General features: G+C 34.7%; 2 protein-coding genes across 2 annotated transcripts; one reads left to right on the forward strand and one right to left on the reverse strand.

Moving 5' to 3' along the window:
- Positions 1–792: 792 nt before the first annotated feature.
- LOC110713649 (paired amphipathic helix protein Sin3-like 4) lies at positions 793–11,020 on the reverse strand. Its single transcript, XM_021892111.1, has 24 exons — positions 10,243–11,020; positions 9,763–9,934; positions 9,162–9,332; positions 8,880–9,066; positions 8,694–8,792; positions 8,176–8,337; positions 7,913–8,031; positions 7,736–7,827; positions 6,919–7,055; positions 6,602–6,677; positions 6,488–6,517; positions 6,047–6,333; positions 5,802–5,956; positions 5,483–5,610; positions 5,148–5,402; positions 4,201–4,812; positions 3,828–3,919; positions 2,949–3,590; positions 2,759–2,862; positions 2,533–2,671; positions 2,280–2,432; positions 1,985–2,148; positions 1,790–1,904; positions 793–1,654 (listed from the first exon to the last, which is right to left on the reverse strand). The coding sequence occupies exons 2-24, from the start codon at positions 9,840–9,842 to the stop codon at positions 1,496–1,498; spliced, it is 4,158 nt and encodes a 1,385-aa protein (XP_021747803.1). The 5' UTR covers positions 9,843–9,934; positions 10,243–11,020; the 3' UTR covers positions 793–1,495.
- A 3,774-nt stretch (positions 11,021–14,794) lies between these two features.
- Positions 14,795–25,409, forward strand: LOC110713853 (importin-4-like). The gene is made up of 21 exons (XM_021892289.1): positions 14,795–15,221; positions 15,690–15,822; positions 17,072–17,208; positions 17,311–17,356; positions 18,446–18,658; positions 18,754–19,257; positions 19,338–19,472; positions 19,585–19,800; positions 19,878–19,967; positions 20,061–20,308; positions 20,415–20,503; positions 22,575–22,615; positions 22,969–22,999; positions 23,100–23,222; positions 23,315–23,532; positions 23,635–23,730; positions 23,914–24,026; positions 24,152–24,287; positions 24,378–24,482; positions 24,603–24,954; positions 25,079–25,409. Exons 1-20 carry the CDS (start codon positions 14,947–14,949, stop codon positions 24,801–24,803), a joined length of 3,150 nt encoding a protein of 1,049 aa, XP_021747981.1. The 5' UTR covers positions 14,795–14,946; the 3' UTR covers positions 24,804–24,954; positions 25,079–25,409.
- Positions 25,410–27,114: the final 1,705 nt, after the last annotated feature.

A 27,114-nucleotide genomic window follows, 5' to 3' on the forward strand; every position in this document is an offset into this window, starting at 1 on the left:
TTTCTAAAAAGTAAATGAAAATTTAGTAAAAATAAATGAAATCGGTCATAGAGTAAATGAAATTGTCTTAAAAGTTTAAAAACTGGAAAAAAAAGTTGCAAAAAACGCATAATTACGAAAATGCCATTAATGAATGAAGGTGACACGTGAGCCATCAAATTGAGTGCGATCAATGACTGAGATTGGTTCTTAGTTCCTATTATTTACCTTGGTTCTTATATATATATATATATATATATATATATATATATATATATATATATCATATTTTTTAACAAAATTTGTGTTATATGGAGTGTTATGTACTACAATTATTACAACGAGGATTTTATTGTTTTGAATTTTTTTATTTGATTATTTTAGACAAAATTATGTTATATAATTAAATGTGATTTTAATATAAGAATTGTTATTAAAAATTACCGTACGTGGCATGGGACCTTAGTTTGTATTAAATCATGTGAATCCCACCTTTCTTAAATACCGTGAAAAAGTACGAATTACAACTATATTAAAAAACGAAAGAAATATTAAATTAATTGGAATACTGCAACTATTGGTATTTTTCACTCATTTTTTCTATCAACTTCTAATACTTCGTAGTTTTCTTAACATGTATGCCAAAATAGTTTCTTGGCAATAAAAATGCAACGAATTAGGTATTTTCCAATTGAATGGAACCACATAAATAAATAAAAGTACCTCAATAATCCATGAAAAACCTTAACACTATCTGCCATCCACAGATCATTTCAGGACAAAGAAAGACCACATTTACAAAATTTGACAAGGTTTGCAAAAACAAAAACTTCGCTATCTTTTACTTGAAAGGGCAGCACGACTGCAACTATTTATAAAATATCCATATGAAATTACATCAATTTGATCATGCAACAAAAAAAGGAAAAAAAAAAGGAAGGAAAAAAGGGGCTATTAGGTGAAACAAAAATGATCATTGATCAGTAATGTAAATGAATGAAATGATATTAGCTATATTTACACAATTGTGGCTAAATTGCCACAAAACTTACATTATACTACACTTGAACCATCATCGCTCCCTTTATTAGGTTGGAAGGAAGGAATTAGGGGATGCTTCAACAAAAAGGAACTCCTTTTTCCTTTCTTTTGCTCTTTCTGCTGCTCCATACACAATGACTTCTCTCTTTCTCACGCCAAATTAGCACATAACTATTTTACGCTTGTCGAATATATTATTATCCTTCATCCAAAGCGCAAATATTAGTAATAATTTCCCGTTAAGCAGAGAATATACATTCTGTCTTCTGATCTTCCGAAGCACGTAATCGTAATCCTTCCCAGCGACTTCAGTTAGCCTTTGCTTCAGCAACCCCCAGAGCACAGCAAAAGTAGATTGAGCAACGCATGCATCTGATAGTGTACCATAATGCTTCAATTGATATTGTCATAGATTGCAATGAGCACAGCTCCTCACGCACCAGCAGCACATACTTCCAGTGGGCATCAGTATGGATCAGCATGAGTTTGCAAGCAATCTGCTAAACGGATCTAATCTGCGAGAAGAGCCATTTTGTGACTTCGCCTGGTCATTGCAAGCACTGCTCACACGCAAAGTTCTCCTATTTCTTATCCTCCGGTATAAGAAATCTTCCGTGTCTAATACATATGACACCTACGACACATGCCAAATTACCGGGTGCAATAAAAAATTAAAAATAAAAACAAAAATTATTCCACACACTTGAGCTCTAAAAAGCATGCAATCAACCTTTTTCAAAATGCCTATCTCTTCCAATGATCAAAATACCTTGGACGAATTGCAAGCTATCTTGCACTCTAATACATTGACAACTTGAACTCCTTCCATAGCCTTGGAAGCACTAGATGATTCCTCTCCACTCGTATGTTGGTGTTTATTCCTGCTACAGCATGTATCTTAGCTTCAGCGGAGCTCAAAGCTCCAATCAATAATTTACAACTCAAAAATACAAACATTGCATACCTCTTCAAAAATATCCCAGGCTTCTCTTTCTTATCTGGGACAGCTGAGAGATAATCATTATGTAGATAGCTTGAAAAGTTGGGTTCCATTGACACAGCTGTCACTTCGGGTTTTTCATGCCCTTTCTCCATTAATTGGATGGACAATCGCGTTGGTGAAGATGACTGCATCATACACGAACATGTATGAAACAAATGAACCAACAACTATCCAATATTATATAACAAACTCCAGGAAACGGGAACACACACACACACACACACAGGAGAAAGTAGGAAATTCCAAAATGACATACACATTCAATACGGTATATGTTCTCATCATGAAGTAGAACACGAGCATTTTCGTGATAAACGACATCTACAAATCTCTCAGGTTTTCTGGAGCTTTCATATGCATATAGCTGAAGAAGCTTGTTGTCCACTTCCTCAGAGGCCAATATTTGAAGCTGAGATCCAAACACAAAAGCAACCAAAAAGGTAGAAAACAGTTAGATATTATTACAAGGATAAAACAATTAAATAACAAGTGCTTGGAAATTGATAGACCTGCTTGACAAGCTTGTATATAAGCTTGTCTAAAGTGAAAAGAAGATATGATTGAGTGCCAACAATGGCTCGACAATCATCCTCAAATTTGGTGTTGTCAGATGTACCATCAACCAAACTAAATAGTGCATTCATGAATCTGTACAAAGAAAACTATGTCAGAAAACCATGCACTGACCAACAAAATGGTTAAAAAGTAGAACAATAAAGCCTTCTAAATGGGAACCTTGAAGAATACAGGTCAGATGGAACTGTTTCATGGGAAGATTTCCATTTGCGGTCGGCTGTAGTTGAGTTAATCTTTGCTGATTGAATTCTTTCATACAAAGTCTGGCCAAAAATAATTGTAAGTTTTAAGATCACACAAGAATAATCAACAATAATTTGAGATGACTCCAAAGTAAACCCTTCCTTACCTGATGTAATCTAAAGAGAACATAGAACGAGTCATTTCCATAGAAAATGCGGGAAATTTTTCTTCTTTCATTTAAAGGTGCAGGGACATGCTTTGTTAGAGGCTTCACTGTTTGCAGAAAGCGTTCAGAAAGAGGCAATGATATTCCATCTCCATCTTCTTGTGCATCTGCCATTCCTTCAGCCTCACCCTCACTCTCAGCCTTGTTATCATTCCCATCATGTTCCCCATCTTCTTCATGCTCAGGAGAGCAATCCTCTCCATCACCAGACTCACTGGGGGAAACATCCCCATTTTCTGAGGCATTCTCACTGTCCTCTGATGACCTGTGAGCACTCTCCTCACCTTCATCGTCAACATCTGCATCATTTCCTCTTCCAGCATCACCTTGATGTACCTCACCTCTCTGTCTGCTTTGGTGTGGAGCACTTGAAGCACCATCATTTGGCTTATTGGCAGGCTCTGTGGCTGTATCCCCAAAAACTGCAAAATTATCCTCCTCAAAATCTCCATTTGGAGACAACTCACCCTCTTCTCTTTCTACTTTGGCGTGCCCATTAGACTCTTCGCAGTATTTAATTTCTTTGTTTTGTCCTGTTGTCACTCCATTTGATGCAGGAACTGGTCTAGTAGAATCAACAGCCTGCAAAATCAAAAGACATAGATACATTCTATCAATCAACCAAGAAAAGAGAAACTTTGCCATGACATATTAAAATCATTAAAATATCTGTGAAGTTGGTTCACTTCACTTCTTTTTCTTATCAGACAGTTACACAAATGCATTCAACTTCTAAAGGTGTGCACCAGTACAGTAAATCAGAAGGAAAAAAAGTGGCATAACCATCAATGATGCACAACAGTTAAGGTAGAGAAATACCTCTAACGAAGGTAAATTTCCACCATTTGATCTCAACTCCAGCCCATTGTTCTCTGCTGCATTCCCAACTCTCAATTGTGTGGTACTATGACCTGATACAGGGTCAAATATCAACCAGCACGTTGGGGAAAAAAAAAAATTAATAACCAATATAAAGTCAAAACTATACAAAGTCCATTGTTACAAACTGACTCTTATGCTTAAAATTGTAACGTTACAGTCACTGTTTCAGGGCAGAACTAACAACTACAATACTCATAATATCAGGTATGAAACTGGAAAGCTAAGGATGAGCAGCATTTTTCTTATTTCATTGATATTCAGTAATTGTTGCTATGTTAACATCACAATTATAAAGGATCAATGAACAAACCTGACGGGTTTTCAATGTTCCTTCCATGCAATTGCTCAACTCCAGGAGGAAGAGATGGGTTAGAAGCGGCCAATCGTTCATTAGACGTCGTTTGTTTTCCATGACCAGATATTTGATCAATCATGTTGCCATTACTCTGTGATCGAACTTGATGCAGACCACTGCTACTGGCATCAGGATACACATCATCTTTAGCATGATTGCCAGAACTGGATTGTTCTGGTGGACTACTTTCATGTTTACGAACAGCAGCACAGCCACTAGGAATTCTATCACTTTCACCAATAGCAGGACCGTCTGTTTTGGTAACCTCATTCTTGGCTCTAGTGGCATCTTCAGAGTCCTCTGCACCCTGAGCTCGAGCAGGCACGCCAAGTACAGGTTCCAGGAAAGATGTCCAGATTTTCATCACTTTATCCAACTGTTCAGCTGTACAAACTTCAGCGCAGGAATATTTTATGAGATCATACAAATCTTCATGTAACTCTGCATCAGGGTACTCAAATTCCATGTGGGATATAACAGGTCGTCTGTTTCCAGCAGCAACAGCGAAAAGCACATCATCCTCTTTACATTTCTGCTCACTAATCTCTTTAACCTCTGCCAATAAAGCTGCGAAAGAAAAGAAAGAGGATCCAGCAAACAAGTTTGTAAAACATTTCCACCCATCACACTTAATCCTTGTGTTATGAGCACATCAACCAGACAAAACTATAACAGTCTACAAAAACACACAACCCCCCCCCCACCCACCCAAGAAAAAGATAACAGAGAAAAGAACCTTTATAAAAAAACAAAACTATTAAAAATAAAAAAAAATGTTCACACACAAGCAAGAGATTTAGGCTGCAGTGCTTTTACTCAATTCCTAGACCACCTGAAGGTTTGAGAGTTTATAACAAACAAGGATGATAACTCACCCAGTTTTGTATAAAAGAGCAAATTACCTTTTGTACTCAAGCTCTTTGTGTCTTGCTGCTTGAAATAGAAACTACGATGATCAAGTGATTTATGATAATTCTTGGAATATATTTCAGCCCACACCTTGTTGAAATCAGCTCGGCATCTGGCCCATTCTTCTTGCTTTTGTTTCAAGCGAGTCAATATAACAGGCAAAGCAAGAATTGCATTCTTTTTCAATACATCCATGACATCAAGACCATGATCCCCATATAACCGCTCAATGCATCTCAGATTTATAGCTGGAAAAAAGGAAAGCAGTGTCAGACACAATACAACATCAGATACTCTGTAAATATAGCTTAAAGTTATCAGAATGTACGTGTAAAGTGGTCCTCTATCCGTATAGGGTTTTCTGATTTTATCATGTTCGAGTTGATTTTGTCCAAAAGATCTTCCACACGCTTTATTGTTACGTTCACGGACTCTAACAGCATGTCCAGTTCAAACCTGACAAATGACAATGGAACATCACATGGTTAGATAAGGATCACGAATCCTCAATAGGGTATGACACTATGACGTATGTAACAGACAGGAAGTTCGATATACGTGAGAATTATAACACACTTAATACAAGTTGATTCACTGACTTTGATGCAATGTAAATAATCAAGACATGAACTGTATAGGATAGATACCTGTCATCTTCACACCGAAAGAGGCTCTCCTCATACTGATTCTTACGCATGTGTTTAAATGAGTAATCCTCACTTCCAGAAGTAACAGAGACCCAGTGATCATTCAATACTTCAGCTCCAAGCTCCGTCCTATGGCTTGCCAAAGGTATGGGATACTGCATCATTTGCACAGACATGGGGTTACTAAAAGATGTCAAACAGGAAACATCATTTTCTATAGAGCAAACAAACAAGAATCAGCCTACATTCTTGGGAAGCAATCGATAACTAGGTGTGCAGCGTTCACAGTTGGAGAGGTCAAGCTCTTGTATAGGTTTTCCTATATACTTATCCTTGTTCGAATTTGAAGACATTCTCAGATTTGCAACTTCTTTATTCCCATAAACACCACTTCTATCAGTGCGGTCCCTTTCCCTGCTCTCACGATCTCGATCCCTGTCTTCTCTTACACTATCCCTATCTCGCTCCCTATCCTCAGGTTTTACTGATTTTGATGGACCATCGCTCCACAAAGATTCTGGCCACAGGGATTCTGGACAAAAATGGCCACTCAATATTAGGGAATTACTGACAAAAGCAGCAGAACGTAGCCAAAATTTGCGACACCTAACAAATCATATGAACTTCTAATGAAGAAAAATTGTTAACGGGTGCAAAATTAGAAAGAGGGTGTTGATTACACATACTTTTGCTTATAACACTGCCAAGAAATCCATCTGCAAAACAAAATATTTGTCATCAGAGATAAGCATTATATCTGAAAAGATGATAAAAGATAGCAAAATAGTCTCATGTTGTACCAGGTCTCTCACAGCGGGCCAAAAACTCATCAAACCCATCCACGAGTTCTTGATAATTTGCTAGTATATCACGTACCTTAAACAAAACACATAAGTGTTCAGTTTATTACTGATGAAGTTCATTGATATTAAGAGTTTAAATGAACTTCTATAAATAAGAAAACTCTTAATGCAAGGGGAAAAAAATATATTAACTTGATTTGTAACAATATTCATCACAGCCAATCTAGGTGTTAAAAGTGTAAACCAAATGGGGGGGAAAAAATAAAATAAAAAAACAGAGTGAAATGTTGGGAAAATATATTATTCAGTCTTACCAAAGCTTGCAATTCTTGTCTTGTGATTATCTCCCTGCTGTATATGTGAAGGCATTTTAAAAATTCCTGATAATCATCAGGATTATGTAACCCCTCCTTAACTTTTTCACAGAATGCAAATTCTTGGCTGTACAAACCTGCAGCAATGTCAACAGCTTAATGACATTACACAAATAAGTACGAGTGAACAAAAAGTTGACTGATATTTTATGGGTCAGCCTATTCAAGCCTTACAGACAATGGGACCTAAAACTCCTACCCCCACCTCAAGACATAAGTGGTCAAAGAAGAAAGCCAGAGGTAGGAGAATAACAATAATCAGACATCAAAGGAAAGATATTTACGTGATAAGTAAATTGCTATTGCTGACTTTAACACTAATATAAATGATACTGTTTCTTAAAAAAGTAATAATTAAGTAAAATAAAGCATATGTTCTGCTTCCTAAGTCAATAGTAAACAATCTATATGGTGTTCCAAGCAAAATGTCAAACAGGGATGAGAATCCTACAGAGCATAACCCGACATTCGTTACAACGAAAAAGCAGTTAAGCAAAAAAGTCATTGCCTCATGAATAAGCAGTTATAAACAGTTGCAAACTAACGCAAACAGTTTATATGCATTTAGTTCAGCCAACAATGAACTGTGTATGTGAGTGCCAATGCAGAAGCAGGAGCAGGAGCGTGTGCATTAAGACACAGACAAACTGCACAGCACTTAGATTCCACTTTATACACATTCAAACATTTGATAACGCCATAACCAAAGAACCATGGACCAAAATTCAAGTGAAAAATTCAAAGTCTGTATGCTCACTTTTTATAGCAGCACTCTTATCATCATAAGACCCAGGGACACTACGCGGTCCATAGTTTTCCGCACCTTGATCTGTAATAGAGTCTTCAACCCTGAAAGCAACTTTAACTTTTGTTAGAATTATCCACGCCAATATATTCCTGCTCATAGCTCTGATCATCTACTGCCAATTCTGACCTGATAATACCATCTTTTTTATCTCTTTCTTTATCAAGCCGCCTCCTCTGCTCTCGCTCTGCCTTCCCCAATTTATCATTGTCCGCATCAGAGCCATCAACATTGAACTCACGATCCTTCTGCTTAAAGCAAATAGGATAATCATTAGCAGGAAGGTCTATGTAGAAGAAAATAGCACAGCAGAAGGATCATGTAGATGAAAAAAGCAAAACAGGAAGATCATGTAGAAGTGAACAGAAAAGCAAGAAGAATGAGGAAAATACCCTATCTATCGGCCTTGTTAAAGGCATGGCTAAATTCCTGTCCCGCAAGATAGAATTTTTACCAGATGGACCATTTTGACCTGCTGTTGCTCCTGACGTATCAGGAAGAAAATGTGTGAATTCCTCAAGAAGGTCCCGATGGTCTCGGAAGAGTTCGGCTACCTGCACATAACAAATATGATAATATGTCAACCAAGATCATAATAATTAGATTTTTTTTCTCTCATTAGAGATCATTGGTTCCATAGGCTTTTGAATCCTATCTTATATCCTCTTCAAAAACTTCCTGTTTCGCCGATCACCTACTCAATGCATCATTTGCCGTAAACTTTTAAAATAAAAAATTTAATTTGAGTTAGCAGGAGTCAAAACAAAAGAGTGGGATAAGATGCAACACAAAATGGGGCACAATATCTTATTCCTCTACAAGACCACCTTCCCTCCCCTCTCAAAAAAAAAAATGCAAAATCAACCTAAAATACAAAAAAAAAAAACAAAAGCAGGGGAAAAAGACATACCTCCTGATAGACCTCACTGATGGTCTTGTTTTCTTTCCTATACATATTTAAAATGTCAAGAAATGATTTATAGACACGCTCATCGCCATGAAACCGCGACTGCAATAGAAACCCAAGCCATCTTTAAGCATACATGAAGCAAACAACATTCATTAATTACAACCCAAAAAAAGCCATATTTTTCACCTTAATTTTATTAACAAAACTAATTGCTTCTTCAAATTCAACTGGCTTTTTCGCAGGAGGATTATCATCCTCAGGAGGAAGGGTGATTTCATATCCCTTGGGCAAAAAGGTATTAAATCCCAATATTAAGTCGCGATGCCCTTTGAACAAGTCTTTAACCCTTGCTATAACACCAGTAGTGTCGATTCTACAAAACAGCATGCAAAATGCGGTTGGTTTACTACAAGTTCAGAACAATCGTATCAAACAAATATCACTCAACAAGCTCAATAATGATCAGACCTTTGGGCTTTAAAATCCTTCATAACTTCTAAAAACTCATCATATTTCTCCTTCTTCTCTTGGAACATTTCCTTCACTGCCTTCAGGTAAGCCAAGGCATCGTTAGTCGTTAATCTCTGCGGTGTAGGTGCAACAGCCCCGCCACCTCCAACCATTTGAGGCTGCCCCGAGCTTCAATTACCAAAATACAAAATGTTCATTAGTCGAAAAGTCTCACATTGACAAGATACGACTATCCATCACACAATTCACCAAAAATCAAAAAGGGATACTAATTAACAAAACAAACATTCAAGGCACCAAAGAGCAAAAAAAAACACCAATACAAACTTATATTTGATCTACTTAACTAATTTCCACAAAAGAAAAAACAAAATCTGTTACACAAATACCGTAAAGATCAAATCTTTACCCTAAAACACACTACAAAATTACCAATTCAAGATTACAATTACTAATCAGGAATCAAAACCATCAATCAAACATAATTTGAACATTTTTTTTAAATACCACATCACACTCATCAAACATACAAGCAAATTAAATATTAAATAAAATAAAATAAATTAAAGCCTAAAAAAGTGAGGAGAGAGAAAATTACCTCTCGCCGCGATAAGAACTAGCAGGTTGCGGCCGTTTAACTTGAGGCCCTGTAAATACATCATCTCTAGACCTCTTCATATCTAAAAAAATCACCACTAATTTCTCCTTCAACGAATCATAGCAGCTCTAATTTCTCACTGAATAATCGCAAAAAAATAATCTAAAAATTCCTGTAAAAAATACAGAAAAAAACGCTCATTCAGCATTTGAACGACATAAAAACAGATCTAAATAGCAAAAAATTTAAAACATACAACACCTAAAATTCAAACAATCTAACAGATCACAAAAACAAAAAAAATTAAAAACAAAAATTAATCGCATTACTTGAAAATTAAGCAACGGAAATCATAATTAACAAGTAATTAACACATAATTAAAACAACAAATCAGAACAATCAAACAAACTAAAAAAACCAGGATAATCTAATTAAATAAACAAAAAACAAAAAAAAATAAAGGATCGCTGAAAACTTACCAAGAACAAAATCTACAATCTAGTTTTTAAAAGAACACAACACAAATTACACAACGAAAAAAAATGGTGATGAAGAACAAAAACTTGCTGATTCTTCGATGATGATGAAATTAGGTTTTGAAAATCGGAAATAATTATTCAAAAAAAAAAGAGTTTTGGTTTTTTTGGTAGAGAAAAAAAAAATAAAAAGAGAGAGAGAAATGGAGGAGGGATTTTTGAGCTATGTTTTTGTGAAGGGTGATAATAATAAGTTAAGTTTGTAAAAGAGAAGCCGAAGGAGAGGCGATGAGAGAGAAAATTACTTAAAAATGAATTAAAAATAATAATAATTTGTTACAGTTGTTACGTAGTATAATGGGAGAGAATAGGGCAGTGGTATGGTGGTGTTTTTTTTTACTACCGGAGTTGGGATTAATAAAATGGGTTGGGTTAGGTTTGGTTTGGAGGTTTGGGTATATGGATGAATTATAAATGGATCTTTGTGTTATGTTTTGAGGAATTTTGAAGGCTTTTTGTGTTGTGAAGGAGTTATGGGTGAGCTTTTTGGATGAACTAATCTTATATTTACTTATTTTGGGTTGGTTTTATACTTCTTAGGTGAAGTTCTTTTATAGTAGGTGGAGGTGGGTTTTAAGTTCGACTCGTGTTGGATCGGTTTGACCTTATTCTATAGGGTTTGGGTCACATGGTATTCAGAGTTTAACTCATATTTGATGTGTTGAATTATTTTTTATAAACAATATTGAAAAATTAAAGAGTAGATTTTATTTCTTTTTATACATTGGATTGGATGTTATTAGGATACAAAATTGTTGAAATTTATGTTGTACATGGTATTACTTTATTAGGGTTTGTTTGTTTGTCAAAAGTAAGGCTGACAATTTCACCCGAATCCATGGATAACCGAATCATTCGATCCGATAAAACGGATGAAAACCCGACAAAATACGAATTTTATATGGATGATGGATGGATCGGATCGTATTCGGGTGGAGCTTCATCCATCCATCACCCAACCCATCCATGCATCTTTTTTACCTATTTGTAATACTATATAAGTATATATTTCATATATACTAGTAATATAAGTTAAACTTCGTATAGTAGTGTGAATGTTGGAAAATTTAAAGATTTTGTCAACTACATATCAAATTATTAGTTTATGTATATTAGTATTATGACTAAAGGATGGTGTATTTTATTTCACCCGATTCATCTGCGAATGATGGATGGATTGGATGTGGATGAAGAATTAAATGGTGGTGGATGGGTTGGATGACGAATGGATCGTTGGCAGATGGAGGTGGATTAAGCTCCACCCGATCCATTGTCAACCCTAGTCCAAAGGGCTATGCATACTTTGTGCACAATTACTACTTACATTCATTGATTTTGTCCAATTAAAGTCTTGAGGGTGGGTACTCAATACACATAGTTGAATTTTGTTTACAAACTTTACATGTGTCTAGATCTATACTTGCACAAAAAAAAAAAAAAAAAAAAAAAAAAAGAGTTTGTGTTTTAAATTTTCGTTTGATTAAAATTTATTTAGTTTGTCTTTCATATTATATATGAATGATTTGTGTTTCTTTGTAAATAGATTGGTCTAGCTAGTGCATATGCATAATCACGCATATTGTGTATGTTAAGCAATGAACTCTTATTATAAGCGTGTTTAATGAGAATTATATGGAAGATGGCCGCCTTGATACTAATCATATTATTATTTCCCTTAGTTAGATTTGTTACATATTGTAACTATAATCAAATTTATTTTTGGTTACTTAAAAGTGTTTCTAACTTGGACATTGTCAAATTTCAAATGAAGCAAGAAATTTGATAAATCAAAAAGTAACATATATACTAACGCATAAGGTCTAACTTCAACGATTCCACGTATATTGCATGTCTTACATGTGGTGATGGCGCACAACTGTTTTGGTTGCTTAACGCGTACGTAATCTACGATGTAGAATTGCCGAGATAAATGCATGTAATTCAAGATAAGGAGGCAATACTAGACTCTTATAAACTATTATAATCATTTTCATTGCATGATTTCCTTAATATTATACCGATTATGTCATTTTATTCTTAACTTGAGGCGAAATGTTCTCATATTGTAGTATATCAATTTTTACGTTCCCTTTGCTCATACTCACAAGAGGTTAGAATTTTGAAGCTTATTAGTGACATTGTTGACATTTTTTTCATTTTATTAGACTAATGTGGAATGACCATTGTCACCATTGAAGAGTGGCACGTGACTATTTGTTCAATTGTCAATCTTTTGGCTTTGTGTTCGCTGGTAATTTTAGCAGTAGTATACGTTGGCTTGTTTATTTTAGTCTCATGAATTTATTTTATCGAAAATAATCTAATATAATATCTAATCTAATCTAATACTTACTAATAGAACAAACCATAAAATAATATAATGGTTGATGATGAGAGTTTGATATTACAACATACAATCATTATAACCAAAAATTTAATCTGTCACTTTAAAAGTTTTATCATTTATATTTTTGTAGATTATATAAGTCGTAACTCCTCTTATTTACACATCATTTAATTCAATATGCAAAACATTAAAACGGAATAATTATCACTCGCCAGTCCAAATGATTTTTTTTTTTTTGAGGAAATAGTCCCAATGAATTATATCCTTCTTTCATTTTTTTTAAATATAAAACACAATAATAAAATAATAAGAATGGTAACTCATTGTTTCTAAATCTCTCATCATTTTAGTAGCCCGATTACTAAATCTTCTCTTTTAAATCGATTATGTACATTTGTTGGTTATCTTTGTCAGTCTTTTGTGTTGTATTGGTGGATTTTAGTTTTAGCGTTGGAAATAGGCGATTTGAATGAACTGGGTAGTAAAATGTTCGTTGTAAGTTTCTAATCATTTTTTTTAATAATAAAAGTGTAAGCATATTTTATTAATTATTGAGGAGAGATTTTAATTCAAATTATTATTCCTTTTCCAAGGAGTCCATCTAATCTGGCTATTTGAGGTACTATGTGATTATTCTATTGGCTCGTAATTTTATTGTATAATTATGCTTCATTTATATAGCATATTATATTTTGTATCCTTACTTTGTTTACATGAATAGTATACTGTGTTTCTTACATATGTCTTTTAATGATTTTCTTTTTGATCTTAAAGTTGATGTTTATCAATGTCGAATTACATACATGCCAAAATTGATAGCATTCAGTTAAAACACAATCAAATTGATTTTGTATCAAGTAATTTTGTTTACGTTTTAATATAAGAGGGCCCTTACATAACTATTTTGCCTAAATTCCTGAAAATGTCGAGACCGACACTGCATTGAATAGTAGCTTATTTTTAAATTATAGGACCGATAATGAGTAAAATAGTAATTTGGTTTTAAACTATAGGAAATTTTGCATATAATCACCTTTTAAAATTTTTTTTTTGCTAAAGACCACCAATTTTAAAAATTTTGTTGCAACTTACCACTTTTTCACCCAAATTCACCAATTGTTCACTTTTTTATCCAAATTCACCAATTGTTCTACATTGAGTGGTAGTTGCAACAAAAAAATTTAAAATTGGTGGTCTTTTGCAACTTTTTTTTTTAAATGTGGTTATATGCAAAAAAAAAATAAAAAAAAATAAAAAATCTAAAGGTGGTTTTAATGCAAAATTTCCTAAATTTTATATTAAATTATAGATCTTGTTATAATAAATACTAATAAGATTAATTCCAATGGGCTTAAGAAAAAAGTTTTGTTGATCTTTAATAAGAATATACTCTTAAATTATACGAAGTAGAATATTAGGTCATGCTGCTTAGAGGCCAAACAAATTGATTCAAAGCACATCCTAACAATTAGTAGTTTATGATTCATATTGCAATGTGTTACATATACAATCAACAAATTTTTTTTTATGGGCAAGCAAATATTTGCTTTATTAATTTATAATAATATCTTGTGACATGTATTCCATGTATCATTTTAGGTTATTATACTCTTTCTTTCCTTTTTTTTTTTTGGGTAAAAATCACAAAATAATTTTTATTTTGAGATGAATGATTTGGATAAAATATATTTCTTTTTATTATATAAATGGTACAATACTTTTCTTAAATTTCAATTATTCATTTTAATGATAAAATATCACATGAGAGAATTTATATTCTATAATTTTTGCTAATTATTGGTTATAATAATTTTTAAAAGCTTCTATTCACCCCCCGTCTTATTATAATAGACCATGAGAGTGAAAAATAACACATTGAGTTAGAGTTTCTCTCTCGATTTCCATTTTATGGCTCACTATTAAAAAAAAAAAATAAGTATATAAGTGTGAAAGATAACAAATTTAATAATGGACCATATTATTTATTTCCTTACAAAACTAATCACATACAATAAAGTTATTATTTTGCATTCTTTAAAAGTAAAAAATAAAAATTATTTTGCATAATTTAGAAAAAAATTATTACAAGTACATGATTTTCATTATTTAAAAATTTTTAAAAAAATATTTTTCTATTTTTTCCAAAATACTACTCCATTTGTATTGCTTAAACCCCAATCCCCCAATTAGGTTGCAAACCCCTTCACTTCCAAGCAACCCCTAAATTTGCGCCGCCACTCACACGGCCACCCTGTGAACACTCCGGCGCACAACCCATCTTTCTCTCTCCTCCCCGTGCAATGGCGCAGTCACTGGAGTTGCTACTCATACAGTTCTTGATGCCCGACAATGATGCTCGTCGACAAGCTGAAGATCAAATTAAGCGATTAGCTAAAAACCCAGAAGTTGTTCCTGCTTTAATTCAGCATCTTCGTACTGCTAAAACTCCCAATGTTCGTCAGCTTGCTGCTGTTTTGCTTCGTAAGAAGATTACTGGCCATTGGACTAAGCTTACTCCTCAGCTTCGTCAACTTGTTAAGCAATCTCTCATTGATAGCATTACTATGGAGCACAGGTTTTCTTTCTCTCTGTCTTTCAATTGTTTTCTTGCATTTTGATGGGATTTTATTTGATTTGTTCGAAGAATTCAGATGATTTGATATTGATTATGTAATTGAGGAATAAGTTTGGTAATGGGTGATTGAGGAATAAGTTTGATAATGGGTGATTGAGGAATAAGTTTGATAGTGGATAATCGAGGAATTAGCTTGATGATGAGTAATTGAGGAACTAATTTGGTAGTGGTTAATTGTGAATTAATTGTTGTAGTTAGGTTTTTAATTGTATATAATAAGTGATGCAATTAATGAATTTTGATATTAGTGGAATAGTGTGCAATGATTATATAGTGATAATGTGATAAATTTTGAATTTTTCATATTTGAGATATGCAAGGTGTTTGATTTACCGGAAATGATGAAATGTATGTTCTATGAAGACTTCACTTTTGAATCAGAGGATACTAACAACTCTGATGTTGCAGTCCACCAGTGCGACGAGCTAGTGCAAATGTTGTCGGTGTTGTAGCAAAGTATGCTGTTCCTGCTGGAGAGTGGCCTGAATTGTTGCCATTTCTTTTTCAATGCAGTCAGAGTGCACAAGAGGATCACAGGGAGGTATGCTTGACAGTTGCCGCTCTCTTTTTGACACTTTGTAGCTATCTTGTCACAAGACTAAATTTTGTTCATACTCCTTATTTGAATGACTGTATTGCCATCTTGCTTCATTTTTATCGATGCCTTTATGAATTTAGTTTGGCTTTTAGGATCTTGAATCCCTGTCTTGTCCCCTGAGATACATACATGTGCATTCATACATAAATATATATATCTCTGTATATGTTAGAAATGAGATCTGATGATAAGTTTTCTTTAGCTGAGAGGAATGCCTAGGGATCTCAACCAATGAAACATGTTGGCTGGATTAAAGCTCTCATGTTCCAGGATAATGGATCACCCTAAAGTAGCTATAACATTGATATTGCAGAAGAGATAAAATTGCCCTCACTGTATCCAACTTGACTTCCATACAGTGAGCATGGTCCCACTTCATAGCTGCAGCCATCACTAATGCTACAGTTGCTACACTGAAGAAGTGATTTGGCACTATTTCTAGCCATCATTTGACCGAATTCTTACACTGTAATTTTGCAAACTGATGAGCTGATTTTCATTTCTTTTTAGTGAGCCCATTTCTCAACAGGTTTGATGCAGCCTTCATTTTCTTGGTGGGAAATTCCTTGATTCATTTGTCCAAACTGCTGAAATCGTCGCTGAAAACCCACATAAGCGGGAGATAGAAATTAGAAAGTAATTTCAGGCATTGGTTTTTACACAGTGCAGTGGTTGTTTTGTTTGCTTTATTTAGTCGTGTATTTGCCCCATACCTGTAGTACTGGCATTGTATTTGCTTCGACGCAGTGTAGTATTGATATTTAAAGCCCAGCCCTTATAATAAGAATGTAAATCAAACCAGAAAGTACTCACAAAAGTTTTGTTATACCAGAAATAAAACAATGACAGTTAAACTCAACTGTAAGCAATATCATATAAGAGTCATATTGTATTGACCAATACCATTGTTAGATTGACCTGGATGGAAGTTAAAATGCTAATAATCTTATTTTTTTCTGCACTTCCTAAGTTCTTAGTATTGTCTTCTAATGGGGTCTTGAGCTGTAACCATGCATGTATAATTTTTTTTTTTTTTTTTTTTTTTGCGTGTGTGTATGTGCTATATGAAGTTTCCGTAGCGTATTAGTGTACTCACATATATTGTTGCTTGCTGCATTTGTTTTGTTGCTCTCATATTGAACTTGAGAGGATATCATAAGCTAACAGATTGCACTTTGGGTTTTCATGCTAGGTTTCATTGATCCTTTTCAGCTCATTGACTGAAACAATAGGGGATACGTTTCGACCACATTTTGCAGATCTTCAAAGTCTTTTGCTAAAGTGCTTGCAGGACGAGACTAGCAGCCGAGTTAGAGTCGCAGCACTCAAGTAATGAGAAGTCCTGGTTTTTTTGGTCTTGTAGTTCTGTGTTTCTGGGAATTGTTTTTCATTTTGCTTTATGATAATAGTATATTAAATTTTCTTTGTTAGGGCTGTGGGATCGTTTCTAGAGTTTACACATGATGCATCTGAAGTGGTGAGTTTCTAATTCATTAAGCAATTTGTAGCCTTATGTACAATTTTTAAAATAGGTGTTTGGGGATTCACTCAGTAGTAAGAACAACTAAAGGCTAATTGATAATCCTATCAAGAAAGAAGAGTAATAGCTGGACTGTTGAATTTTTGAACTCAGATATCTGCTTTAGTTTTGAGTTCACTTGTATAAATCCATATAGGTAAATTTTTTAAGGGAAATCTAAAGTCTAGTGAAAAGATGTTGGATATATTTGAACTCTTAGTCATGAGACCATTGAGATGGCTCAATGTGTAACACATATAAATAACTTGGCAATTGCATCATAATTCCTATCTTCCCTACAAAGCAAAGAAAATAAATGATAAGAGGGAGCTTCCATATTTCCAATCTTTGAACTCTAAAATTAGGGCTGGCAAACCCTGACCCGACACGAAAACTCGACCCGAACCCGACCCGAAGTTACTGAGAGAGACCTGAACCCGACCTGAACCGAACCTGAACAACCCGAATTCGACCCGATTTGACCCAAATTTCATATTTCGTAATAATATTAAGTTTTACACTATTTTTAATAGTTTCTAAGCATAACCTGAAATCGACCCGAAATCTGACCCAAACCCGACCTGCTAACCCGAATTGCCACCCCTATCTAAAATCCTTACTTATTATGTTAGCCTTTAACGACCATGAAATGAGGAAAGTGATAGTTTTTCGAAGATAAATACAAAATAGCTCCATATTGGAGAATAAAAGCAAATCCGCAAGGACCACAACCCCCTAATTTTATTGCTCTTATGACCAATTTGATAATCCAACCTATTTCCACGCCCATTGCTCCATAGCTGTATGGATATTTTGTTGCTGTGCTGCTAGCCTGCTATCTGCCACAATCCCAGCCTTTTTCCTTCTAATTCTAAGGCAACTGTTTGGAAATTACCTGCTATGCTAATTAAAACAAATGTGCATCTAAAGTGGTCAGGTACAGTTCTCTTAAAATAAACTTCTTGTCAGTTTGGCTGATCACTGTAGAAAACAGTTCTTCAATAATTACTGAATACTTTTACAACTTAGGGTTCGTTTGTTATGTAGGTCAGGTTCAGGGACTTTATACCCGGAATATTGCATGCAGCTAGACAGTGTCTTGCTTCTGGTGAAGAAGATGTGGCTGTTATTGCCTTTGAAATATTTGACGAGCTGATTGAGTCCCCTGCACCACTTCTTGGAGATTCTGTTAAATCCATTGTTCATTTCTCTCTTGAGGTTTGTTCTAATCAGACTTTGGACGAGAGCACCCGTCACCAGGTTAGACAATATGTTTGGCATCTATCACCAACTCATAGTGTTATATAAAGGAGTTTGCTGATTCTTATCTTTCCATGTGTCATTTTGTTTGTCAGGCTATTCAAATTATCTCCTGGCTGGCAAAATACAAGTATAATTCTCTTAAGAAACACAAGTTGGTTATGCCAGTCTTGCATGTTATCTGCCCTTTGCTTGCAGAGTCAAGTAACAGGGAAGACGATGAGGACCTTGCCCCAGATCGGGCTGCTGCAGAAGTTATTGACACCATGGCGTTGAACCTCCCAAAGCAAGTGTTCCCACCAGTATTTGAATTTGCATCCATAAGCTGTCAAAATGTCGACCCAAAGTTTAGGGAAGCTGCTGTCACAGCCTTGGGAGTTGTATCCGAGGGCTGTTTGGATTTGATGAAAAGTAATCTGAAGCCTGTGCTTCATATAGTTTTGGGGTCTTTAAGTGACCCAGAGCAGATGGTGAGAGGTGCTGCTTCATTTGCATTAGGTCAGTTTGCTGAGCACCTGCAGCCTGAGATTATATCACACTATGAGAGTGTGCTTCCTTGTATATTAAATGCTTTGGAGGATGCATCTAATGAAGTAAAGGTAAAATATGATGTTAATTACTATCAATCATCAATCTTGTTGCAGCTTACTTTTATGATTGATTTGAATTTCCTGATCAGGAAAAGTCATACTATGCATTGGCTGCCTTTTGTGAGAATATGGGTGAAGAAATCCTCCCGTTTATTGATCCTTTGATGGGAAAGCTTCTGGCTGCTCTTCAAAACAGTCCCCGAAATTTGCAAGAGACTTGCATGGTTAGATATTATTTTGCTATCTCCCCACTTGCCATGCCCCTTTTGGCCGAGTGATGTGTCTTATTTTGAGTTGTCCTCCAGATTGAACTCTTCCTTTTATATGTTTTTTCAGTCTGCGATTGGTTCTGTCGCATCTGCAGCAGAACAAGCTTTCCTACCATATGCTGAAAGGGTACTTGAGCTGATGAAAAACTTCTTGGTTTTGACAAATGATGAGGATCTACGTTCACGAGCAAGGGCGACCGAGTTAGTAGGAATAGTAGCAATGTCTGTTGGAAGAGAAAGGATGGAGCCTATATTGCCACCTTATGTTGAAGCAGCAATTGCTGTAAGTTTTCTTTAAATTCTGATGTGGTTTAATGGGTGGCTTTTGTTTCTAAGTATCAGTCTTTCATGTCACTTCAGGGTTTTGGGTTGGAATATAGTGAGCTGCGCGAATATACCCATGGATTCTTTAGCAATGTGGCTGAAATTCTGGATGATGGATTTGTGAAGGTAATGATGGCCTTTTTACGCAACTAATTGAATATTCTTTGTTTACTTGTATATATGTATCAATAGATAACATTTTTTTTTTTTTTTAAACAGTACCTTCCACATGTTGTGCCGTTAGCATTTTCCTCCTGCAATCTTGATGATGGTTCTGCAATTGACATTGATGAATCTGATGGTGATGAAAATGTTAATGGATTTGGTGGGGTCTCATCAGATGATGAAGTTCATGATGAACCAAGAGTTAGGAATATCAGTGTAAGAACAGGAGTGTTAGATGAAAAGGCAGCCGCAACTCAGGCTCTAGGACTATTTGCTCTTCATACAAGAATCTTTTATGCACCGTATCCTTTTGTTATACGTCAACTATGCTTTACTTTTGCTGTATTATCTTGATGATTACTTCCCTTACTTATGTGTGCATTGGGATCCTTGATTGTCCTTTTAAAGATACTTGGAGGAGACATTGAAAATCTTGGTACGACATTCTGGTTACTTTCACGAGGATGTAAGGCTTCAGGCTATTATTGCCTTGAAAAGTGAGTTGCTATATCTGCTGGTGCATTTTACTTTATGGTCTCTACCATGTCAAATCTTCCTATTTCCTTTGTATTGTGTATATTGATTGATTGTTTCTTGTTTGATTGCTGAATGCTCTTGTACTGACCATTTAGAATTATTCTTGACCTATGCAAACACCTCTTTTCACATATGAAGCTACCTTTTAATTGAAATTATAAAATATTATGCTGCCATGATATTAGATGCAATGATGAAATTTATGGCGGGTATTTAGAAGGCCTCCTTTTATTGTTCATGATTGAGTAGTCCCGGGGGGGGGGGGGCGGGCAACCAAGCAATTAAAAATAAATAAAAAGCATAAATATGCATGGAAATGAAAAATGGAGATCTAGCTGATTACAGGCTCCTCTTGGAAGGATCCCTAAAAGTAAAGCGCTATTTACCAAACAAATCAACTAAACTTCTTATCAATTTATGTAATTTTTTTGTTGGAACTCTAAGAAGAGCTATGATTATTATAAAGTTTGAACAAGATATCATCAAAACCAAGTTTTCTGCTTTTCCTTTTAAATCTTAGCTAATTTGGTCATAGTTAGCTGACTAGCTGCATAAAAAGCAGCCGCAACTGGTTTCTTATAACTGTTTTCAGTCATTAATTCTCTTATCTCCGTAAGCAGATTGTAAATTTTGGAGAGCCGGAATGACATCCATTCTCTGTTAGCTGTTTAGAACTTTAGATTTACTTGAAGCCCTGCCTTTTTATCTTTTGAGATTGAACAGCTTAAATAGGAATCAAATGTATGTATATGAATAATGTGTATGTGTTATATGGAGTTGATGTTTCATTCCTAGTGTTCATGGATAAGATTCTCTTCTTCCTGTCTAAGTACAATCAGAACTTCTCTGGTGGAAGTATTATTTCTCTACCATCATTTATAGATATTCATGAGATAATGTTTTGATGAATTGATTTGTGACCTAAAGGACCAGCATTAGCACGCACAATCTTCATTCTTTTAATGTGGACTTGGTGGCCCTTGACCATGCCTGAGGTTAATTTTTATCATATGCATACTCTTTTTTATGGAAGAATATGAACTACTCTCCCCGTCCCGTAATATAGTTCTTGTTTTCCTATTTTGGAGATCCAAAATGTTGTTCCTTTTTCTATTTTTGGATAGTAGGTAAAGACCATTATACCCTTACTTTTTTTTACTTTATTCATTGTACTTCCTAATTATCCCTTGAATTTTGAACGCTTTCTACACTACTTTTTTCCACTTTCTCTCTCTAACGTATGTCTATGATTGTACTTTTCACTTTTATTAATGTACTTTATTTACTTTCGCCTCCTATTTCTTAAATACTGTGAAAAAAACACAAACAGGAAATATATTATGGGACGGAGGGAGTAGTAAATTCTAAATAAAAAATATGTATAATAAATATTGAAATACAAGCAAGAGAAACAATTGATGGAGTAAGAGCATCTCCAATGGCAAGCTACAAGCTACAATGCCTTGTAGCTTGCTTTGCCACATCAAATTTTAAGATATAACACTTTTTAGTCACAAAGTGTTCAAATAGTGCGCTACAACTTTTAGTTTGCAAAAACTAAAAAAAAAAAAAAAAAATCGGGATACACATGTCACAATATGTGTGGAGTTTAGTTGTCTTTTGTTCAATCACGATGTAGCTTGTTTGGGCTACAATAGCTTGAAAGTTGCTCAGCTCTCTAATGGTAAGCATGTAGCTAGGTATTTTATTTGTATTGCAAGCAAATCCTTACAATCAAACAATTGGTATTTTCTCCAATCACGCAATGTATGTTTAGTAACCTTCATCACGTCCCATCATAAATAAGAATTTTAATTTCCTACTCTGTATTGTGTATGTATATGGTATTATTTGTGTACATGTACTTATTAAGAAAAAGAGGGATGCTTGGCATTGAAAAGAGATTGCAAGTGGCAACTTCCTATTGTACGGATACCTGGCATTCTAGAGAGAGATACCATGCCTTGCTACCACAGTGCATATTTTTTCCCCTTTTATATATGTATATAATCAGTTATGCTTTGACCGCAGATGTACTAATAGCAGCACATGCAGTCTTTCAAGGTCATGCGGTGAGTGTACTTCTGAATATATTATATTTTTCTTAGCTTAGCTTAATTTTGTTCTTAATTTGTATTTGGTGTATCTAAACAATATAAGGGCTGTGATGACCTCTACCCTCAGTTGTGTAGTGCTGGATTGGAAATTTATATTGTTAGAAACAATTTAATGCTCTAAATTTGACAATTATGTGTCATTGACTGGCATTTAAGAAACCATCATCACCATTGCTAATAAAGCATCTTCAAGATGTTCAATGAGTTAATTAAATAGTTTAATGACCAATTTCTATGCTATAGTAGTGATTGAAGCCCTAATTTGCATGCAAAAGTATGCTCTAAATTTTTTGTGTATTTACTTGCAGGACGGTTCAACAAAGGCAAGAGAAGTACTTGGTAATGATAAGATTGTGTAAAGTGTTTTTGTTTCAGGTTTTGTATGGCTAGGTTTGGACCCTCTGATCACTGTTATATAATTTTTCCCCCCTTGTGTCAGATACTGTCCTGAACATTTATATTAAGACTATGACGGAGGATGATGACAAGGAAGTAGTAGGTCAAGCTTGTATGGGAATAGCAGACACCATTAAAGATATTGGATTTGCAGCTATTGAGGCTTGTTAGTATTATTCTACTAATGGATTTTTTATGATTTTACTTTTCTCCCAGATGCAAACATGTCTCATGATTTGTTTGTTTATTTATCTTCAGATATGCCGCAGCTAGTTGATGCAACACTAGTGCTGCTTAATGAGCAGTCAGTCTGTCAGCAGATTGAGTCTGATAGTGACATTGATGAAGATGACACAGAGCACGATGAGGTCCTAATGGATGCAGTTTCTGACCTTCTTCCTGCATTTGCCAAATCTATGGGTCCTCATTTTGCACCCATATTAGCCAAACTATTCAGTCCCCTGATGAAATTTGCGGTGGGTTATCATTTAAATTGCATAATTCCTCGTCATGTATACTTAAGAGTCATTTTAATTTTTTTTTTAGAAATGTTTTATCTGAATGTATTTCATCTGCAGAAAGCTTCACGTCCACCACAAGATCGGACTATGGTAGTTGCAACCCTTGCAGAAGTTGCGCAGAACATGGGGCCACCTATTGCAGGCTATGTTGATGTAAAGTTTTTTTTGATTAATTGCATGGTTTGCTAAGACTAATGCTTGAATTTGATTGTGTAAAGTATTTTTGTATTCCTAACTTGAGACATCAATTGTCTCATTTTCACAAACAAAATCATAGTATTATTACATCTTTTTTAAATATTATGTGCAAGGGTTATGAGTGACTTGTGTTTTCAGGCGGTGATGCCATTAGTTTTGAAAGAATTAATTTCTTCTGATGCAACAAATCGGAGAAATGCTGCCTTCTGTGTTGGCGAATTCTGTAGAAATGGCGGTGAAGTGGCTTTAAAGTATCCTTTTTGTGTGTTTAAGTTTCATTCGTGCTGGCTAGCACTTAAAAGAAATTTTACATATTGTTATTTGACTCTGGTCTTGAATTTTCATAATAGTATGTTTTATTTAACATCAATAATAGATATTATGGCGACATCTTGAGAGGACTCCATCCACTTTTTGGTGAATCTGAACCAGATAATGCCGTGAGGGATAATGCAGCAGGTGCTGTGGCAAGGATGATTATGGTACACCCCGAGGCGATCCCATTAAATCAGGTCAGTAACTAAGCTTTCTACAGAACTTCTTAAGATCATGATAAGATTCTGGATTATGATAGGCCCAAATGTATATCATTCTTTTTTCAGGTACTACCTGTTTTCCTGAAAACTCTTCCTATTAAAGAAGATCATGAGGAGTCAACCGCTGTTTATAGCTGTGTTTGTAATCTTGTTTTGTCATCCCATCCCGAGGTATTGTTATTCTGTGATAACTAGTATGAATCTTATGATGTATCCATTTCCTGGAAGGTTCTCCAGCTAATCACTTTATTAAAAAAAATTCTATTTTCTTGTTTTGAAATTACGTGGCAGATCTTGTCACTGGTTCCGGACTTGGTGAATCTATTTGCTCAAGTGGCATTGTCACCTATTGAGACTAGTGAAGTTAAATCCCTGATAGGAAGGGCCTTTTCACATCTCGTCTCAATGTACGGCAATCAAATGCAGCCCATAGTGAGTTTGCTCTCCCCTGCACATGCTAATGCTCTTGCTTCTCTGGCCCCAAAAGGTTGATTTATACTGCGTCATCAAGCTTGTTTCTATTAGATCCTGAATATATCAAGAGAAAAAGAATCTGTTTAGTCTTATAATTCCTGAAAGTAATGATGTCTGCCTGAACGTGACAATGGACGGATGGAGATCTTTCAACCCCCCTCCCCCCCAGGTATTCATAGTGTGCCATTTTTTATTGCCAAATTAATCTTCAGCTAACTCAACTTCAGAGTTTGCTTTTGGTCTATTATGGATTCATACTGACCTGTGTAATAATAATGTTGGTGAATATGCAGGCTTATATCAATCTTCGCTTCATGCCTGCTTTTTCTTGGTGAGAAAGTTGTGCCTTTACATTTTGATTACGATTTTTTTGTTTACAGGTTTTGGGTTCCTAGGAAGTAAAGTTTTGTATTCTTTTGATTCTTTATTTATTTTTTTCTTTCCTCAAGGGATCCTATCCGGATCCTGCTTGTATTGAACAATCATACAACTATTGAACAGTCTCTTAAGAGGTTTGTTCAATAATTTTTGGTTGTGATTTATTTATTACGTGTGATATATGTAAGTTTTTACAATTGACAGAGCGATATATATAGAATGAAGGATTGTGGGATGTTTGTCATATTTCTAAGCCTTTCCAGTTTCAGCTTTCAAGGCCTTTCTGCTGCTAGTGAATTAACCATTATCTATGTTACAGTCCCTTGAAACGGCAAATTGAGGACATACATGTTCTATTTACTCGATTTGTGACTAAATCGAATAATTAGAGGTCAGCTGATTTAATTTATCAAAACTAACAGCTGATACATACGAGTATTGATTTTGCTGGTTAATTAATGTTTTCTTTCTCATTTCACATACTAGAAAAATTGACTAGTTAGCATCAATTATTATGAATTACTATAATTAATCAAAACTAAATAATATGGAGTTTCCAATTTTATGAACTGGTTTATCATTATTACTGTGGAGTATTTGGCCCATGTTACCTTGTGCCACAAGTTCCCCTCAAAGCTGGACACTGACAAATACCAAGTCCACAGTATGTGGTAATTGGATCAAGGCCCAGTGGTAATTGGATCAAGGCCCACGGGCCTTACATGTTGACTAAGAAGGCCCAAAGGGAAGCCCATAAATTCTCAGCAGTCCAAAGATATAAGCCCATGATTAAATAATCTCCCAATCTTTGTTGTATCTAACTAATAGTTGCTTGGCAGGTCCATTGGCTATGAGGCCGTGAGACCTATGATACGACTTTGAACTCTCTAATAAGAGTTGACCCAAAAATTAACCTGATCATGATTTGACATGTTTGAATCTGAGAAAATACGAAGAAATAACTCAAATTCAATCTTGACTTAAAGTTAACCCGAGTTATACCACATTACCTGGCCTGAAAATGACCATACTTGAATTTCTATCTCAATCTCGACCTGAACATTTAAGCTAACTACACTACATACATGTGTAAGATTATAAGTAAAGGATAAATTTTTAGTGTTTATGTTGAGGGACGAAATTATCATAGTTTCTACATAATACCATGTGCTTAGAGAAAGGGGATCCAAAAGGTATTTTTATTTTAGTCTAATCACAAATTCTTATACGTTGTTGACACACTGTGTGGCTAGCTATTATGGGAGTTACTTTGTTAGTGTTATATAAGTTACTTAGTCAATGTTATAGGGATTATTCGCTAGGTATTATAGGAGTTACTCCATCGATGTTATAGAAATTACTTTTTTTTTTTTTTAATTTTTTTAACAAGTGGTCACATAGTGTGGAACCCACACACAAAATACGATGTAGTCTAATTTTCAGTAAACAAATAATTTTTTTTTTTTAAAAAAAAAAAAACCCACTGAAATACTTATCCTTGGGTGCAAATAAAATTTTCATGCTTAATGAAACAAGTTACAATTATATAATGTTTTAAAAGTCGCTTATAAAAGTTTTTTTTTCCTTCTTCTCCAAATTCAATCTTAAACGCAACATGCATTATTGGGGATGTAAGCATATAAGCAAGGATCTTATTACGCACTCACTAAATGATTGCATTGGAAAATAAAAGTTTAGAACAAAGACATCTAATTTGTTTTATAATGTAATTATAAAAACCAAGTAGGACTTCTTTTTTTTTAAAAAATAAAATAAAATAAAATAAACAAGTATGACTTAATTCTCACCTAATTACTAATAACAAACTATATACTCCGTACAATTTTTATTGTGGTGCGACTCCGACGGTTTTGTATTTAGGGATGAAAGTTCATATTCGAGTAGCTTGTTTTACTCCAATGGTTTTGTATCTAGGGATGAAGGTTCATTC

The sequence above is a fragment of the Chenopodium quinoa genome, unplaced genomic scaffold (assembly GCF_001683475.1).
Source record: "Chenopodium quinoa cultivar QQ74 unplaced genomic scaffold, ASM168347v1, whole genome shotgun sequence".
Taxonomy (NCBI): domain Eukaryota; kingdom Viridiplantae; phylum Streptophyta; class Magnoliopsida; order Caryophyllales; family Amaranthaceae; genus Chenopodium; species Chenopodium quinoa.

Coding starts and splice junctions, on each gene's coding strand:
- LOC110713649 (XM_021892111.1), bottom strand. CDS start 9,842: ATGAAGAGGTCTAGAGATGATGTATTTACAGGGCCTCAAGTTAAACGG. Junction 8,793..8,879: donor GTTTTGTTAATAAAATTAAG/GTGAAAAATATG, acceptor TTTCTATTGCAG/TCGCGGTTTCATGGCGATGA. Junction 1,905..1,984: donor CCTGGGATATTTTTGAAGAG/GTATGCAATGTT, acceptor TACATGCTGTAG/CAGGAATAAACACCAACATA.
- LOC110713853 (XM_021892289.1), top strand. CDS start 14,947: ATGGCGCAGTCACTGGAGTTGCTACTCATACAGTTCTTGATGCCCGAC. Junction 19,473..19,584: donor ATTTGCAAGAGACTTGCATG/GTTAGATATTAT, acceptor ATGTTTTTTCAG/TCTGCGATTGGTTCTGTCGC. Junction 20,309..20,414: donor ACAAGAATCTTTTATGCACC/GTATCCTTTTGT, acceptor GTCCTTTTAAAG/ATACTTGGAGGAGACATTGA.